Source organism: Chelon labrosus (genome assembly GCF_963514085.1).
Source record: "Chelon labrosus genome assembly, chromosome: 14".
In the NCBI taxonomy this organism is placed as follows: Eukaryota; Metazoa; Chordata; class Actinopteri; order Mugiliformes; family Mugilidae; genus Chelon; species Chelon labrosus.
The window spans coordinates 11,675,340-11,692,072 of NC_140347.1; the positions used below are offsets into that span (position 1 = coordinate 11,675,340).

A 16,733-nucleotide genomic window follows, 5' to 3' on the forward strand; every position below is an offset into this window, starting at 1 on the left:
CCATATAACTTTGGTGTCATTTGGAGTCATTCGGACGATATTTAGATCCAGTGGAGCGCCGTGTATATCCATATAGTGGGAGTGACTGGGGCACCGAAACGCAGCCTCTAAATAACACATTATCTGCCATGAAACTCATTCATTAAACCAATATTTTGTTATGATACACTAGTGCCGTTTCCCGTAGATACACTATATTACCAAAAGTATTCGCTCACCCATTCAAATGATCAGAATCAGGTGTTCTAATCACTTGGCCTGGCCCCAGGTGTATAAATTCAAGCACTCAGGCATGCAGACTGTGAAACAAGACATTTGTGAAAGAATGGGCCGCTCTCAGGAGCTCAGTGAATTCCAGCGTGGAACTGTCATAGGATGCCACTTGTGCAACAAATCCAGTCGTGAAATTTCCTCGCTCCTAAATATTCCACAGTCAACTGTCAGCTCTATTATAACAAAATGGAAGCGTTTGGGAAAAACAGCAACTCAGCCACGAAGTGGTAGGCCACGTAAAGTGACGGAGAGGGGTCAGCGGATGCTGAAGCGCATAGTGCAAAGAGGTCGCCGACTTTCTGCACAGTCAATTGCTACAGAGCTACAAACTTCATGTGACCTTCAGATTAGCCCAAGTACAGTACGCAGAGAGCTTCATGGAATGGGTTTCCATGGCCGAGCAGCTGCAGCCAAGCCACACATCACCAAGTGCAATGCAAGGCGTCGGATGCAATGGTGTAAAGCACGCCACCACTGGCCTCTAGAGCAGTGGAGACGCGTTCTCTGGAGTGATGAATCACGCTTTTCCATCTGGCAATCTGATGGACGAGTCTGGGTTTGGAGGTTGCCAGGAGAACGGTACATTTCAGATTGCATTGTGCCAACTGTGAAATTTGGTGGAGGAGGAATTATGGTATGGGGTTGTTTTTCAGGAGCTGGGCTTGGCCCCTTAGTTCCAGTGAAAGGAACATTGAATGCTTCAGGATACCAAAACATTTTGGACAATTCCATGCTCCCAACCTTGTGGGAACAGTTTGGAGCGGGCCCCTTCCTCTTCCAACATGACTGTGCACCAGTGCACAAAGCAAGGTCCATAAAGACGTGGATGACAGAGTCTGGTGTGGATGAACTTGACTGGCCTGCACAGAGTCCTGACCTGAACCCGATAGAACACCTTTGGGATGAATTAGAGCGGAGACTGAGAGCCAGGCCTTCTCGACCAACATCAGTGTGTGACCTCACCAATGCGCTTTTGGAAGAATGGTCAAAAATTCCTATAAACACTCTCCTCAACCTTGTGGACAGTCTTCCCAGAAGAGTTGAAGCTGTAATAGCTGCAAAAGGTGGACCGACATCATATTGAATTCTATGAGTTAGGAATGGGATGGCACTTCAGTTCATAGAATGAGTAAAGGCAGGTGAGCGAATACTTTTGGTAATATAGTGTATATAGATAACAGGTAACTCCTGATTCAACAGCGTTTCGGTGCCCCAGTCACTCCCACTATATGGATATACGTGGCACCGAACAACTCCAAATGACACCAAAGTTATATGGGTGAGTAAACGATCATATTTTATGCCAGAAATAAGGTCCAGGTTGTAAAAAACAGTAATTCCCCTTTAATTTCCTAAAAAATAATGTCCAGAAACCAGGAACCAAGATTTTTTTCTAGCACATTGTTATTTGGGTTTCCAAATCAGAAACCAAGAGTTGTAGGAACTTGAATTTACCAAGGTCTACCAATGTTCAGGATCTTTACCAGAATACTGATGCAGATTTAAACCGATGCTCCACCAAGTTAACATTCAATTAATCATCAAAGTGAATTATTATTTATTGCCATTTTAAAAAGCTACACGGTCTGTGTTAACTGAGCAACTGTGGACTGTGTTTTAGAGTTAGCATTATCCTTATATTGCTGTTTCTGTCACACAGTGTAAACCACTAGCGATACCTGTTTGCAGTCCACACTTCCATACATCAAACTGATCCGTTCACATATTTTCCGTGTCTGTCTAAGGCTGCTGTTTGTTTCATACATTATAAAGAAGATTCATCGTACACATACAGTACACAAGTGCTGCAGTTTTTCCTAGCGACACCATCCACCTCTCGTCATGCTCGCCTGTGTGAGTGTATACTACCCTGCTCACTGTGTTTACTTTATCGGTATTCCTTCCACAGGAATTCCACGTTTGTTTAGGTTGAGTGAGCCAGACTGTGCGTGCTTGTGTTAGTACATTTTGGATGCTGTCCAGGTATTGTGTATCACGCAGACACACCTGATGTTGTTTATCTCGCTATTACAGGAAGGATTTTGAGGAACTGTTCGACATCATCATCACAAACGCCCTGAAACCCGGGTTTTTCTCCTTAGTGCCCCAGCAGAGACCCTTTAGGACCCTTGGTGAGTACCAGGTTGCCACTCTCAGGTCCTACTGCACTCTATTGTGTGTCTATTATTAGTATTTAATATGTTAAGCATATAGAGAAAGGTTCTATGTTTCTGCAAACAGTATGTGAAATATATACTATATATAATACAATAGATACAATGCAGCATTTTACAATGGAATAAACCACTGTGAATCACTCATGCTGCCAAGCATAGCTGACTAAGTCTCTGGGGCTGCTTACCTTGCAGCCTAGAGGCCCTGTCCAGTTTTGGATGGATGGATGGATGAATAGATAGATAGTATAGAGGTATACTACTTGCTGAGATTTTACCAAATGACGCAAAAGTGATTGGACAGCACTTCCTACTACAGATGGACAATGACCCTGTGAAAGCAACCCAACACTTTGAAATGTGGAGTCTTTGTTGGGGATGCATCCGGATTCATTATCATCTAAACTAATCTATTTATATACAGTGTGTCCACTTGTGATCTGATCGTCCCGGATACATTTTTGAACCGTGTGTAAATTGGGTCAAATAAAGCACGGTGGAAACTGGATCAGTTATATCCAAAGCATGATCAGGTAAACCAAAAGTGACCGCAGTTTAGCAAGATCAATACACCAAGCTTTGTTCAGTGAGAATTAGAAACAGCGCCATCACAGCTATAGAATTTGCTAAATAAATAACATTAGACTTCAGTCAGCAAAAGTCCTTGCAAAAGAAGGCTCTGTCAAACCATATTTCCCACAACTCCAGTTTATTGAGGTGGAGCAAGACATTACTCACACAGATATGTTTAAACCTGGGCACCTAAGTCCAGAACTGTCTACATGTGTAGTTTCGGGGAACAGTTCTTTAATAAAGGCCCTTTTATAATTTTATGAGTGTGTTCTACAGAATTTCAGGACAGTCTGGTTGCAATTCTGTCTTGATCTATATTTAATGTGATTTCAAACAGCTGTTAGCCGTGTTCAATGAGATCAAGCTGCTGTTGTGTCACCTCACATCCCCAGTACTAGCAATTTCCACAGCTCTTGCTACTTTTTCTGGGCTATTCTTGCTCTTTCTCTGGCCCGAGCGTCTGATCCTGGCTGCTGGTGGTGGCGGTGGAGGTGTGCACCGGTGAAAGGGGCGGCCTCCTGGAATGTTCCTCTCATCTGGATTGTCTCGTTGCCAGCAGCAACACTGGGGATGCATTATGTGTGAAGACGGGATGATCCACTCGCTGAAATATTCTCTTCTGTCTCTCTCCCTCTCCCTCTTTCTCTCTCTTTCTCGCCCTTCCTCAGTTTTGCCACGTTGGCAGAAAAAGCATCGGCATCTGCTCTTCCTCTGGCCTCTGCTCTTTAGCTGGAAACATTACTTGTTATTCCGCATTCTTCACATTTTCAGCTTTCTTTATGAGCCAGTAAAAGTTTATTAAGAAGAAATTGACAAGTTGAGCACTCTAGGGCTAGAATTAAACCAAGCAGACTTAGCTCAGTGGCATTAAAGTCAAAGTTGATCCATTTAAAGCATTGTGGTGAAGTGTCCAGTTGCCTTTGTTTTAACTGTGTTTATACTATGACCTTCACAGATCTTATTCTGTTACTTCCTCTTACACTTATTTCCTCTTACAGTCCAAAGGCTCTGTTGTAGTGACCAAATCCTCATAGTCCGTACAGACTTCATACGTCAATTAATTAATGCGCTAAATGTCCTCTCTTGGAATCTTTTGCTAATTCTATTCTCCCTTGTTTTGTTTCCCACTGCAACAATGCATCCCCATCTCAGCATGAGTTTGTCTTGTTGACATCGAGCGACTATCAAATTAGCACCTGCTTGTGCTACACGCAGTGGAAAACAGATGCACCCTTCTTGCAGAAGCTAGCGGGCAGGTTGTAAACACTTGAGGAGCTAGTGCTTTCATGGGGCAAAGAGTAAATCAGAGTTCAGTGGCTGTTATTTATGTTATTTCTTACATTATTCCTAGTGTTCAAAATACTCTATGACAACATTTGCGGGGCGGGGGTCCCATTGGCATTGTTAATTAAAAAAATCCAATGGATCCAAATACCTATAAGATGATATAGCATGTACAGTATATAGCATCAATAACAATACAAATTATCTCAAGACGCTTTACAAACTCCAGCCTGAAACCCCAAGAGCAAGCATGAAGGCGACGGTGGCGAGGAAAAAACTCCCTTTTAACAGGAAGAAACCTTGAGCAGAACTCAGCTCATATGGACGGACCCATCTGCTTGAGGCTGGCCGGATGGAGACAGATAAAGAGAGAGAAGAGAACAAGGGGGGAGTGGAGGGGAGGGTTGGGGAGATGGAGAGAGAAATAGAGAAGAAATAGATGAGAAATTAGAGGATTGGAGCTCGGTGTGAGAGAGTAGAGGACATGTGCTCAGTGCATCATCCCCCAGCAGCCTAGGCCTATAGCAGCATAACTGTACACCTAACTATAAGCTTTACCAAAAAAGATAGTCTTAAAGGGGAACTACTGTTTTTTTTTACAACCTGGACCTTATTTCTGGCATAAAATACGGTCGTTTACTCACCCATATAACTTTTGTGTCTTTTCCACTCGTTTTGGAGATAATTAGATCAGTGTATATCCATATAGTGGGAGTGACTGGGGCACCGAGACGCAGCCTGTAACGCATTATCTGCCTCGAAACTTGTTCATTTCACCAATATTTTGTCATGATAGTTATATGGGTGAGTAAACGACCGTATTTTATACTAGAAATAAGGTCCAGGTTGTAAAAAACAGTAGTTCCCCTTTAAGCCTAACCTTAAAAGTAGTCTGTCTCCGGGAAATTTATAGTATGTAAACAAAAACTTTTTTACAGCCAATAGATACCTTAAGAAAGTAAGGAGACTGGATTCAGTTGACCATTCTGGTTCGTGTCCAGTTGTCTAGTGTGACTCACCTGACTAAGGGAGTTGGGATAAAGCTGGCCAGTGGACATGTGTTTGGTGTGAAATCCTCCTCCCCTTCCATTGGATCAAAAATCCCCTTTTTTACAGGTAACACGAAGAAGAACAGCAGAGCTAACAACGTGCAGGATGAAAATAGCGGGTTCTAATGAAGATCTGAATTGTGAAATAACGCTGGGGTGCTTGGCTCTTTCGGTGAATGCTTATAAAGATCCACAAAAAATATCTCTAAAATATGTGCTGTCTAACAGTGGCGTCCTTGAATGATACGTTTTCTGTCAATTGTCGAGATTTTTGTTACATCTTTTTGCTCAGTGGCATGTGTCAGAGCTTCTCCTGCGATATTGGTTTAATGCATTTCTGCAAGAGTCATATAGAGTCGGCTTATATCCTCAAGATTCTACCGTTGCATCCGTACCACTTACGCAATTTACGCTACGCAAGTCTACAACTGCACGCAAAGAAAGCAAGGGAGGCAGAAGCTGATTCAGAAGCGTGCCCTGCTCTGTGCAGGAAGATTTATTGTATGCTGGCCTAACAACAAGCACAGATGCGTATCGGTGCGCATCTTGCGGCGTCACGCTGCAGTCAGTCGTGCTACCGTTTCTGAAGTAGCTTGTGTAAGTAGCTTGCGGTGTTTACCGATGTTTTCTTCCCGACTATAATCTTTAATCCCAAAAATATGCTTGTAAATGTTGCTCTATGATGCTAGGTTGTTACTTCTGATAAGTTTACTGCTGTAGTTGGTTGAGGTGGAGATAGTTTGAAGTGGAAAAATAAAGAAGACTTTAGATAAAGTAGAAAAACCTAATCTCTTATGTGTGCACACCACGGATCTAACTCTGATACTCTTATCCAGAGTGCTGCAATAAAATCAAAGGCCGCCTCAGCTATCAGCACAGCACATCCTGACATATTTGTTCACTCCTTTAAAACAAGACCAGTGAAAGTGCAAGGTCACCTCCATAAGTGCTATGAAAGTGTGCCAACTTATCATGTCTTCTGTTGTTGTTCATCTATAGTACACACATAATGTGCAGAATTTGCACAAGCGTTGCACACAAATCAGTTTGGCTGATTTTCATGTCTTATTTCAGTGAGGGCGCCACAGATGTTTGTAAAGGTAGTGCTAATCTCACCTGCACTATTTAAACTCCTGACCACATACCGCTCATTCCTGCCCTGTTCTCAAAGTCCAGCATCCTCACAGCTGTTGCTGCAAGTGTGTGTGTGTTTGCACAAAAACCCGCAGACGTGCAGGTATTCATCTCCGTACTTTCTCTTTCTCCTGTCAAAATATTTATGGGATATTTAACCTCAGTTTTAACCTAAGGCGACCTATACTTTGCAGAACACCACTTTTTTTTTTTTTTTGTCAGGGAGAGTGAAGACTGTTACTTCTAATCTAAATAGCACTGAGTCAACATAAAGACCACTGCCTGTCCAAAAGAGCTATTACCCGCTTCTAAGAAGGCAGTTTCTTTATTTCCAGATAACAGCCAAGGAAACCATGCCACATTTATAAGTCCATTCATTAGTGTAATTAAATCCTCTTCACTTTTTGCACACTTTATCGTGCTGTACACTTTTTTTTCATGCATTTAAACGGATAAAAATCCATTATTCTATACACTAACTGACCTATAAACCAACTGAAAACATGTTTTTGGACGTTGTTGCAGATTGAAGTTGCCTGAAAGTCATGAAAATCACCACAAAATCCTAGGACAAACGTTTCGGCATGTGCAGCTGAAGTTGTTCATACAGTATTCATGGTTTATACATTTTTATCATCTTATCTCAATCAATGACAACATTAAGACTAACATATATTGCTGCAGTATTGAACTTCACGCTGCACGCTAAGTCTTTCTACTCTTCATGGACAGTCCAACATGTTTAGAGAGTGTGAAGCACTTTACGATCTTCTGTTATGTTCTTTCTGGTACTGCTTACGTTTTTTGAAAACTATATACAGACGTTTTTAAATGGTTTAAAGCTGCCCTGCCTTTCTGTCAAGAATAGGCGAGATTTGGGGTATTTAAAAGCAGTAGCTGTCCGACCATCCTCAAATTATAGCAGACTGGTTGAGGTTTTAGTAAACCCAGTTTGCTAACCCTAACAATGACCAAGGTTAGCTCAGTGAGGGGCCGGTGTGTGTAGCTCGTCGTCTAAACGTGCGCCGTCTCCCCAGCACCAAAGTTCACCACCAGCTTCTGAACATGGTGAAGTAGCTGGTTTCCTCGTGGCTAGGTGGAGACCCAAACCTCCGCCTAGGGAGTATTGCGTGTGTGCTGTTCCTGTGTGATCTTGCAAGTAGGCAGTCGTGTGCAAATACAGGACATCTGCTTTTTTCCTTGTAATATGTCGGTGTTGTGTTTATAGCTAGTGCAGCTGCCCCAAGGTGACAAAAAAAAATTCAATCAGCCAGTCTATTAACCTGTTCTAGATATCAAATTTGGACATTAGGGTCCCCAAATAATAAATCTGCTGACTTTGGAGAGCTCATAAGTTTTCATCATGTACCATCATCATGCCCTGACCCTTTAAACAAATGACAAATGCACATGCATAAAGCCCTGTGTTCTTATTCTCAGTTGGACTTTTCTGCACTCATTTCACTGAATTGCCTATTCAGAATCCTTAGTCATCCTTTGCAAGCGTTGTGCTCGGGCTGACTCTGTGTTTGGCACTGCCGAACGCATGGCTCCCAACATTTCCAGAGGGCAAATGTGATGTTTTTGGAAGCCGTCCGGGCTGACACGTGGTGTATATTGGGGTTGGACTGAGACGAGAGGGGCACGGCTGGGTCTGAACTCGCCAGTCACCGCAGCTCTGCTTTCACTCACGGTCTGGTTTTCCCCTCAACTTGCTGCTGAGGTAATGGCCGCTGAAATGCAGTTTGCTTTAGCTGCAGCTCTGGTCTTCAGAAACTGTGCAGGGAACAGTTACCCGCAATCAAGAACACGCTGAATCACAGGAGCTTCAGACTTTTTAATGTTTCATCATAGTTTTGTGGTTTGTGTAAACAGGCCAAGATTCCAACTGCATTTTTTAGTTGTCCCTTTCATGTCTTCATGGTCTAATTTTGGTGTCATTTGGAGTCGTTCGGACGATATTTAGATCCAGTGGAGCGTCGCGTATATCCGTATAGTGGGAGTGACTGGGGCACCGAAACGCAGCCTCTAAATAACGCATTATCTGCCGCGAAACTCGTTAATTTCACCAATATTTTGTTGTGATGCGCTAGTGCTATTCCCCGTTAAGTCAGGAGTTGCCTGTTATCTATTCGCGGACGTGCAGCGGTTTGTTGTTCTTTGGCCAGCTGTTCCTCTCTCTGCCTCTGCATCCTCCTTTCAGCGAGCTCCTCATCCGTATACTCTGGCTCAAAACAGTTAGGACGTTAATCATAAACAAAGTCGTCGTCCACAACCTCAGAATCGGAAAAATATTTAGCCATGTTCAAGCACTAGCGTATCTTAACAATATATTGGTGAAATTAATGAGTTTCGCGGCAGATAATGCGTTATTTAGAGGCTGCGTTTCGGTGCCCCAGTCACTCCCACTATATGGATATACGCGGATCTAAATATCGTCCGAATGACACCAAAGTTATACGGGTGAGTAAACGATCGTATTTTATGCCAGAAATAAAGTCCAGGTTGTAAAAAAAGGTAGTTCCCCTTTAAGGCCTGGAAGCCGGCACAACCAGCAGACAAATAATTAGTCTATACGTCATCACATTATGTTTTGGTTTAATCTGAATGAGGGAAAATGTAATGTTTACTGGATAGTACTGTATTTAATCTTGCACAGAGGCCCAACAACACAAAGAAAGAAATGCAGCTTTCTCACAAAAAGGAGCAAAGTAACTGTAACTGCAAGAAAGTGTTGTGCACTAGCTGCCAGCCTTTTTGTCTTGTAGAATAATTGTACGTTTAGAGCGTTGAGGTTGTAAAAGTATTCAAAAGAAAACATGTTAGAACTACGTCTGAAGAAAATGTTTTTTTTCTTCATCTGTAATCTTCTCATAACCCCTATGGTTTGCCCTTTGATCCTGACTCCTAAGTTGTGAATCAGAGCTTTAATGGGAATACTGTTATTAGGATCACTAGCTACTCACCTTGTGGGCTTGGGGGCGAGTGCTGTGGCAGTGAGGTTTCGTGCTGGATAACACTGGTGACCACTTTGTCTGAATCTTTTTTTCACTCCTCCAGTGAACGATGTGGAGGAGAGCGAGGGGCTGCCATCGCTGGACAAGCCTGGCTGGTACTCCCAGGGCAACTGGCCGCATCTCCACGAGCTGCTCAAGACCATGACGGGGAAACCGGAGCCCAAGGTAGGCCAACAACGTTGTAAATTACAGGAGCGGGATGCCAGACCTCCGACTGAACGGCATCTCTAGCTCGCTTTGAGGTCAGCTTTAACTTCACTTGTTGGCAGGCTGAAAGAGACGAGGGATTCGTGATGAATGGGCTCAGGGAAATTCACACTAGTGTGATGGAGAGGGGGAACATGGCTCTTGGCATGACTGTCAACAGGGCAGCTGTGTGCCAGCATACTGGAACTTCACCGATAATGTATGTACAATACAGCCCATTCTTAGAGACTGTTGCTACACACATCAACCCTTTTCTCTCTCAGGTATAGAGAACATAGTTTAGTGAAAACAAGATTTGTGTTTCGCTTGCATAAAAGCAATATTCTGGCACACTAGATCTTGAATAAAAATGCCAAGGTAAGCTGGCATTTGTTAGGAGTCCCAGGTTTATAAAATGTATTGGGGTACTTACTGGACACTTCTGAGAGGCCTAATTCAATCTGTTAATCCGTTTAACCCATAGACTGTATATAAATATGGACAATGCATCCCCACTCCCTTGCATTGGCCAAACTGATGCTAGTTTCAGAAAAATGAAGACATGCATCAGCATTATTTTACCTACCTAAAATGAGAGTAACTATCCTTGAAAATAAAAATTGTTTGATGTGTATTTTAGTGTTTTAGTTTGGCCCAAGTCCCATCCCCGAACATGGAGGAGCTTACGACCTATACTACAGCCAGTCACCAGGGAGAGCTCTACTTGCTTTGGCTTCACTTTTGATGAGCTCTTCTGCCTTCATCTTTATTTAACAGTTTTTGGTTTAACCCGCGAACATTTTAGTCCTAATTGATTCTATCACAACTGTGGTGACTGGTAGAAAAAGTATACGAAATTCTGGGGGCACCATAACGAATTATTGCTATTTTATGAATACATCATGTAATGATTGCTGCATGAGGCTAGTTGTTGAAGTTGGAGGTGTGCAGCATGTGCAGTTCATCGTCTAAAAGCTCACTGTGGCTCTTCCTACCTGCAAGATTTCACACTGAAAGTTGCCTTTTTTTCCCCACAATTCATGCGTCCGTATGCATAGCAGTCACAAATAGTAACGAGTAAGAGCTGCATTAGCTAACCCCAGGTCCAACTACTAGTCGTCCACATCCCCAGCTCCCCCTCCTTCCCAGCCCTCCCCTCTCTGCTCAATGCCCCCTCTGTTCCCCCAGCCACGTGGAGAAAGCTCTTGTGGAATTCAGCGTCAGCCTACACTTACACCGATCAGCCACAACATTAAAAACCCCTGACAGGAGAAGCGAATAACATTGACCATCTTGGAACAATTCAGTGTTCTGCTGGGAAACTTTTAGACCTGGTATTCATTCATGTGGATGTTACTTAGACATGTAGCACCCACCTAGACCAGACCAGGCACCCCCACCCCATAGCAATGACACTACTGGATGGCACACACATAAAAGCGGTTTAGGAACAACTAAAAAAAAACACGAAGAACAGCACAAGGTGTTGACCTGGCCTCCAAATTCACTAGATCCCAAACTGATCAAGTATCTGTGGGATGATCAGCAGAGGGACTTCCCCTCAACCCACAGGACCCAAAGGCCCACACTAACAACATCATGTTGCCAGACACCACAGGACACCCTCAGAAGGCCCATGTCCATTCTCTGATGAGTCTGTTTTGGAGGCACAAGGGAGACCTACACAATATTAGGAAGGTGGTCATAATGTTATGCCTGATCAGTCTATAGCTACCTTAAGCGCCTAAGATGACCTAAGGCGCTCTGCATTTTCACTTCTCTCCATTTTCAACAACCTGTCAATACTTATGTCAGGCTAGCTGAATAGAGGCATTCATGGAAGATTAAAATTCACTCTCAACAAAGTGCTGGAACTGACAGGTTGACAGGACTTGATCATAAAGATTCTGAGTCTGGCTAGTCAGGTACCCATGCTAGACAAAGTTCAAGCAAGGGTGCTTGCTCTCTGCACTGAAAGTGTGTGTGTTGATGTAATAGACAGGGTGTTTCATAAATTAAGAATAACATAACGTCGTTATGTTCTCAATACCGGAGTAAAAGGCAAACTCGAGTTATTGCTCTTGCTCTTCCCTCCTCTTGCTGTGCTCTTGGCCCTCACACAGTGTGCAGCACAATGGGCTCATTATGGGCCCTCTCCATGCCTGCGGGTCTGTTTACCTGGGCCCGGCTTTGGCTTTAACTGCACCTCTGAGTGATGAGCTGATAAGAGACGGGGGTCCGCAACAATGAGCGCCATTACGAGCTCGTGCTAAAAGGACATCCCGCTGGAGCAGCTGTCTGCCGCCTGTCTGTTCTCTTTATGTCTGTGTGTATGACCAGGATTTCAAACCAATTTAACTGCATGGATATATTCCGGCATTCGGACGTTCTCTTGCCTCATATGACAACATCCGCAATGTGTCTGTGATGCTGACAAAGCTGTTGATGCTGATGTTGAGTTACGTGTCCTACGTGTCTGTTGAGGCCATTATAAGCAAAGTAGTTCCAGCACATCCCATTATTTGTATTTGGTAGGTTGGGTAGGTGGAAAATGCTTAATTGTCAAAAGTACATTATCTTTTTTATTTTGGCTGACTTAGCCTGCAGTCTGATAGTCCTCATGGTTCTTCCCCTCATCCAGAGCTGTGCTAATTTCAACTGTGTCCACCATCAACAATGAGTCTCTTCTAGAGTCCGTCGCCTCTGAGCTGGAATCCTTGGCCTCTGTAAATATTTATCACAGTGATCCCTTGACTCTGGCAGCGACAGTGCTGAGCAATGAGAAGTCCACGGTCTTTTGGGGGAGTGCAAGAGCCAGCTGTTCTGGGAAAGTCCGGTGGAAAAGGGATTCCTGCGGCCCTTGCTCCACAGACCCCGGCCCAGAGCAGCCCAGATTAGACTGCGGGTTTGTTTACATGTGGAAGGGCCAGCCTGAAACAGAGCACAACCCTGGTGGGGGTGGGGGTGGGGGGGCTACTGGAATGCGTTACTTCCTCTTTATGGCATTCCGACTCCTGTAGGGACATTAGTTACATCTCACACAAAAAAATACTTCCACAAAAAGCATGTGCGACATCTCCATTTATAAAGAAATGGGTTAAAATGGTCCAGTACGGCTTAAGTTGGACCACAGTTTTAATGCAGCAAATGATAACGTTTTGATAGAAATCACAGCATTAAGTAGTAGTTTACTTTGCACCAAATGTCGCAGTGATCATGAGAACCCATGGTGACATGGAGTGGGAGCCAGTTACTGTGATAAAACCTCCCGGGAATCATAACCCATCTCCTCAGATTTACTGATCATATTATATCCGTTTAAAGTGGTTGTTTTGAGCAAAATAGGAGAGATTGTCTAAGGCCCTTTAAACATTTGGCATTAACATGCATCTTGGCGGACCAAACCACAAGTGGACAAGTGGATAGTTCCAAGTACATCTGTTTGCTGTTGTTATTGTTGTAGTAGTTCAGAGACACACAGAAAGCTCACTACTGCGCTGTTTACGGCCGTGAATCTGGAAAAATGTCTGATAGTAAAGGGAAATAAAAGCCTATCCCAGCTGGCATCAGGTGAGGCGGGTATCCCCTGGACAGGTCTCCAGTCTATCACAGGGCTAACACAGAGAGACAGACAACCATTCACCAATTAACCTAATTAGCATGTCATTGGACAGAAGCTGGAGTATCGGAGTCCTACGCGGACACAGGGAGAACGTGCAAACTCCACACAGAAAGGCCCCACATGGAATAGTACCCAGAATCTTCTTGCTGTGAGGCATCAGTGCTAATAACTACGCCACTGTGCCGCCAAGATGCGAAAAATTGTTTCTCAAATAGAATGAGGCAAAACCCACAGCTGTAGAGGACAGTGCTTGGGTAGACTGTCAGTAAAAAGCATTATGTTCAAACATTTACATCCGTCCTGGGGAATCCAATTACAAGTGACCAGCTTGAAGTACATGCGTGAACACACCAAGGAAGAACCGAGGACACGTTTGAGATCTACTCACTCAGACCACATTTGGAGTTGGCCTGGGCCGTTTTCCTCGTTCATTCATTCATTCACAAAAAGAACTCAGAACTGCTGTTATAAATGATAGCCAGTAAAGGAAAAAGCCCCTTAAGTGACGTCTGTTCATTAGTAAATGAATAATATTTACTACTATTACTAAATAATAAATTAATCTAATAAAGATTTAATTGAATAGGAATGGGCTATGAGTGATTCCATCTTAAAAAGTATATCGGCATTTATTTAATTATCAGTGTGTTTATGTATGTAAAGTAAACGTGTGGTTACATATTTCTTCAGTAATGACTGGTATCTTAAGTAATAAAACTTAAAGGGGAGCAACCGTTGAGAATGGGAATAGCACTAGCGTATCATAACAAAATATTGGTGAAATGAACGAGTTTCGCGGCAGATAATGCGTTATTTAGAGGCTGCGTTTCGGTGCCCCATTCACTCCCATTATATGATTATACGCAGATGTAAATATCTGATGAACGACTACAAATGACACCAAAGTTATATGGGTGAGTAAAGGATCATATTTTATGCCAGAAATAAGGTCCAGGTTGTAAAAAAAATGGTAATTCCCCTTTAAGTCTCTCAATGAAGATTTTTTTGTTATGTAATTCAGCAAAGGAAATATCAGGTTTGTGTTGTTATGTAATGTGCAATTATATTGTTATATTGGTTATACTTCAATTAACCAAAGGAAAGTTGCTCACTGGGGCTTTAATTTCAAAACATTACATAGTTACGCTAATTCTTCCTATTATTTGCATCATTCATATAACAGATGACAATGAAAGGGTTCCCATTTAGTACATACTTGTTTTTTTTTTATCCTCAAAAGGATGCTCAGTCAGCTTGTATTAAAGTCTTCTTTAATGGTGTAGAGTAACTCAATTATCACTTTACCTATATACAGCTAGTAAAGACTGAGACAAAACAGAAGTCCTCCAGGACCATGGAGCTATGTCGAATAAACCAGAAGCGTTAGCGAACACAGACCTGCACAGGACTATATAAAGAAAAGTGGAAATTGACCATTGTACAATTCTAGAGTATGTAAGGTTTCATGTGCAAGCAGTTGAATAGTAAAAATGCAGTGCCAAAGAAGATGCTGTTCCGGTGGACTTTTATAATCTCTTTTTATAATCCTGATTTGTTCAATTCATAATTTTGCTGTTGTCTATAGATATATTATTAAACTCCTGTGTGCTGGTCTTTTCCCTTTTCAGCCAGTTCTGTGCGACTGTGCCATTTAAAGCTTTGAGCCGTGAGCGTTTCCACTGTAGTTTTGGAATGCAGCTTAGCAAAGCCTGTCCCAGCTCGCTTTTCTTTCTAGATGTGGAGGACAAAGGAGCTGTGATGGTCAAGGAGGCCGTGATGACTTTTGCAGACCCGTCCCGTCTGGTCTGTTTCACCCTGGGGAACCATAAGAAAAACGCCAACGTTACTTAGAGAGAAGAATTCGGTGCAGATTGTTAGGCAGCTGCAAATAAACAAGCACAAACACAAGGCCTCAGTCACTTTTTCTTTTTCTTTTTTTTTCCTTTTCGCCCTTCAGGTAGTGTATTTCGGAGATAGCATGAGATCGGACATGTTCCCCGCCAGCAGCTTTGGAAAGTGGGAGACGGTGATGATAGTGGAGGAAATGGAGGGGGAGGGCGTGCCGAGGAGCGACGCGGCAATGTCCAACGAGGCTCAAGTGGAGCCGCTGGAGAAAAAAGGAAAGTTTGAGGTAAGTCCTCTAAAAGCAGCTGTTTCTGTTTAGCAGCTATTCCCCTCCCAGACCCATCCTCGTCCCCCTCACTCCCACCTCCCCTCATGCTGAAATTATAACAGGGAAACTTGAAAAATCTGGCAAGCTGAGGCAGGGTTATGTTATACGTGTGGTGAAAGGCGGTTTATGCAACGCATCTAGCATTCTACCTCCAGGATGTAGAAATGAAACAGCAAGGAAACTACGTGAGTAATGTAACATTAGCCCTCTCCCGCGCAGGGCAGATGATGATATTAAGCAGCGGGATGTTTTATATCCGGACAGTCAAAAAAGTGAGGAGTCAGCACATCTTTTAGCGTGAGACTCCAGCACCAGGACGTGACTTCCTATTTTTTTTCAAAAAGCAGCAAGCTGCAGTCGAAGAAAAAACGACTATGATCCCAGATGTAGTAAAGAAGTCACGTGCATATACTCTTATTAACACATGTCAAAAATAGACTAACAATTTTCCAACATACAGTGACAGCATACAGTTGTACAGTACACAACTTCCACTAGTAAAATTAATCGAATGCAAAGATTGCATAGTTCCTGACATCTGAATACTGAATTATTAAGACATGGATTTTAGTTGCATAGCCTAGACCAAAATAGTTTCTGAAATCTGTTCACTGCCTCACAGAAATGTAGTTCTTATTGGAACAGGAGATGAATTCATTCCTTGGGAGTTTTTGGTTTTGGACAAAGCTCTTAGGACAGCAAATTCCGACAGATGCTTAACTTTGACTGAACTGTTACTCTTCGGGGGAGGGGTCCAGACGCAAGTCAAGCTGCAGTACAGCTCGGCAGCCCGGTGTTAAAACTCCACAAAATTTTTTGTGAGGTAAGTTGATCTGGGGCAGCTCTGTCGGGAACCGATCATGCCAGATTTCCCAAGCCAGTCAAATTGTTTGAGCGGGCTTTATGTGGTGATGGACAGAAGTCGTACACGTCATCTGAGCACGAGAATTTTGGGTTAGGGTTAGGGTTGAAACAAACCCCATAATGAAATCCAAATGGAGTGTTACCTCACTCATAGTGTAGCTATGCAAGGCTACTCCCATTAACATATTATAGGAAATGGAACTCAAAACGATGTCTTTTTTTTTTTATTGATTCATCATTCCTGACACTGCGTTTACTGCGCTACATCATTATTGTGCATGCTAATGCTTTGACAGCTGGGTAAAGCATTGCCACTTAGCTTGATTCTAGGTTTTTCAAAAATCCCATGTGGACCAAAAATATATTTTGTATTCAACTGAGCAG

General features: G+C 43.0%; 1 protein-coding gene across 1 annotated transcript in view; it reads left to right on the top strand.

The window, feature by feature from the left end:
- Nucleotides 1-16,733, top strand: part of nt5dc1 (5'-nucleotidase domain containing 1) — a 58,598-nt gene that overhangs the window by 36,420 nt on the left and 5,445 nt on the right. The window contains exons 8-10 of the mRNA XM_084560140.1: nt 2,308-2,405; nt 9,548-9,669; nt 15,270-15,443. Coding sequence (XP_084416266.1) covers nt 2,308-2,405; nt 9,548-9,669; nt 15,270-15,443 — 394 coding nt within the window. The remainder of the gene's footprint in view (nt 1-2,307; nt 2,406-9,547; nt 9,670-15,269; nt 15,444-16,733) is intronic.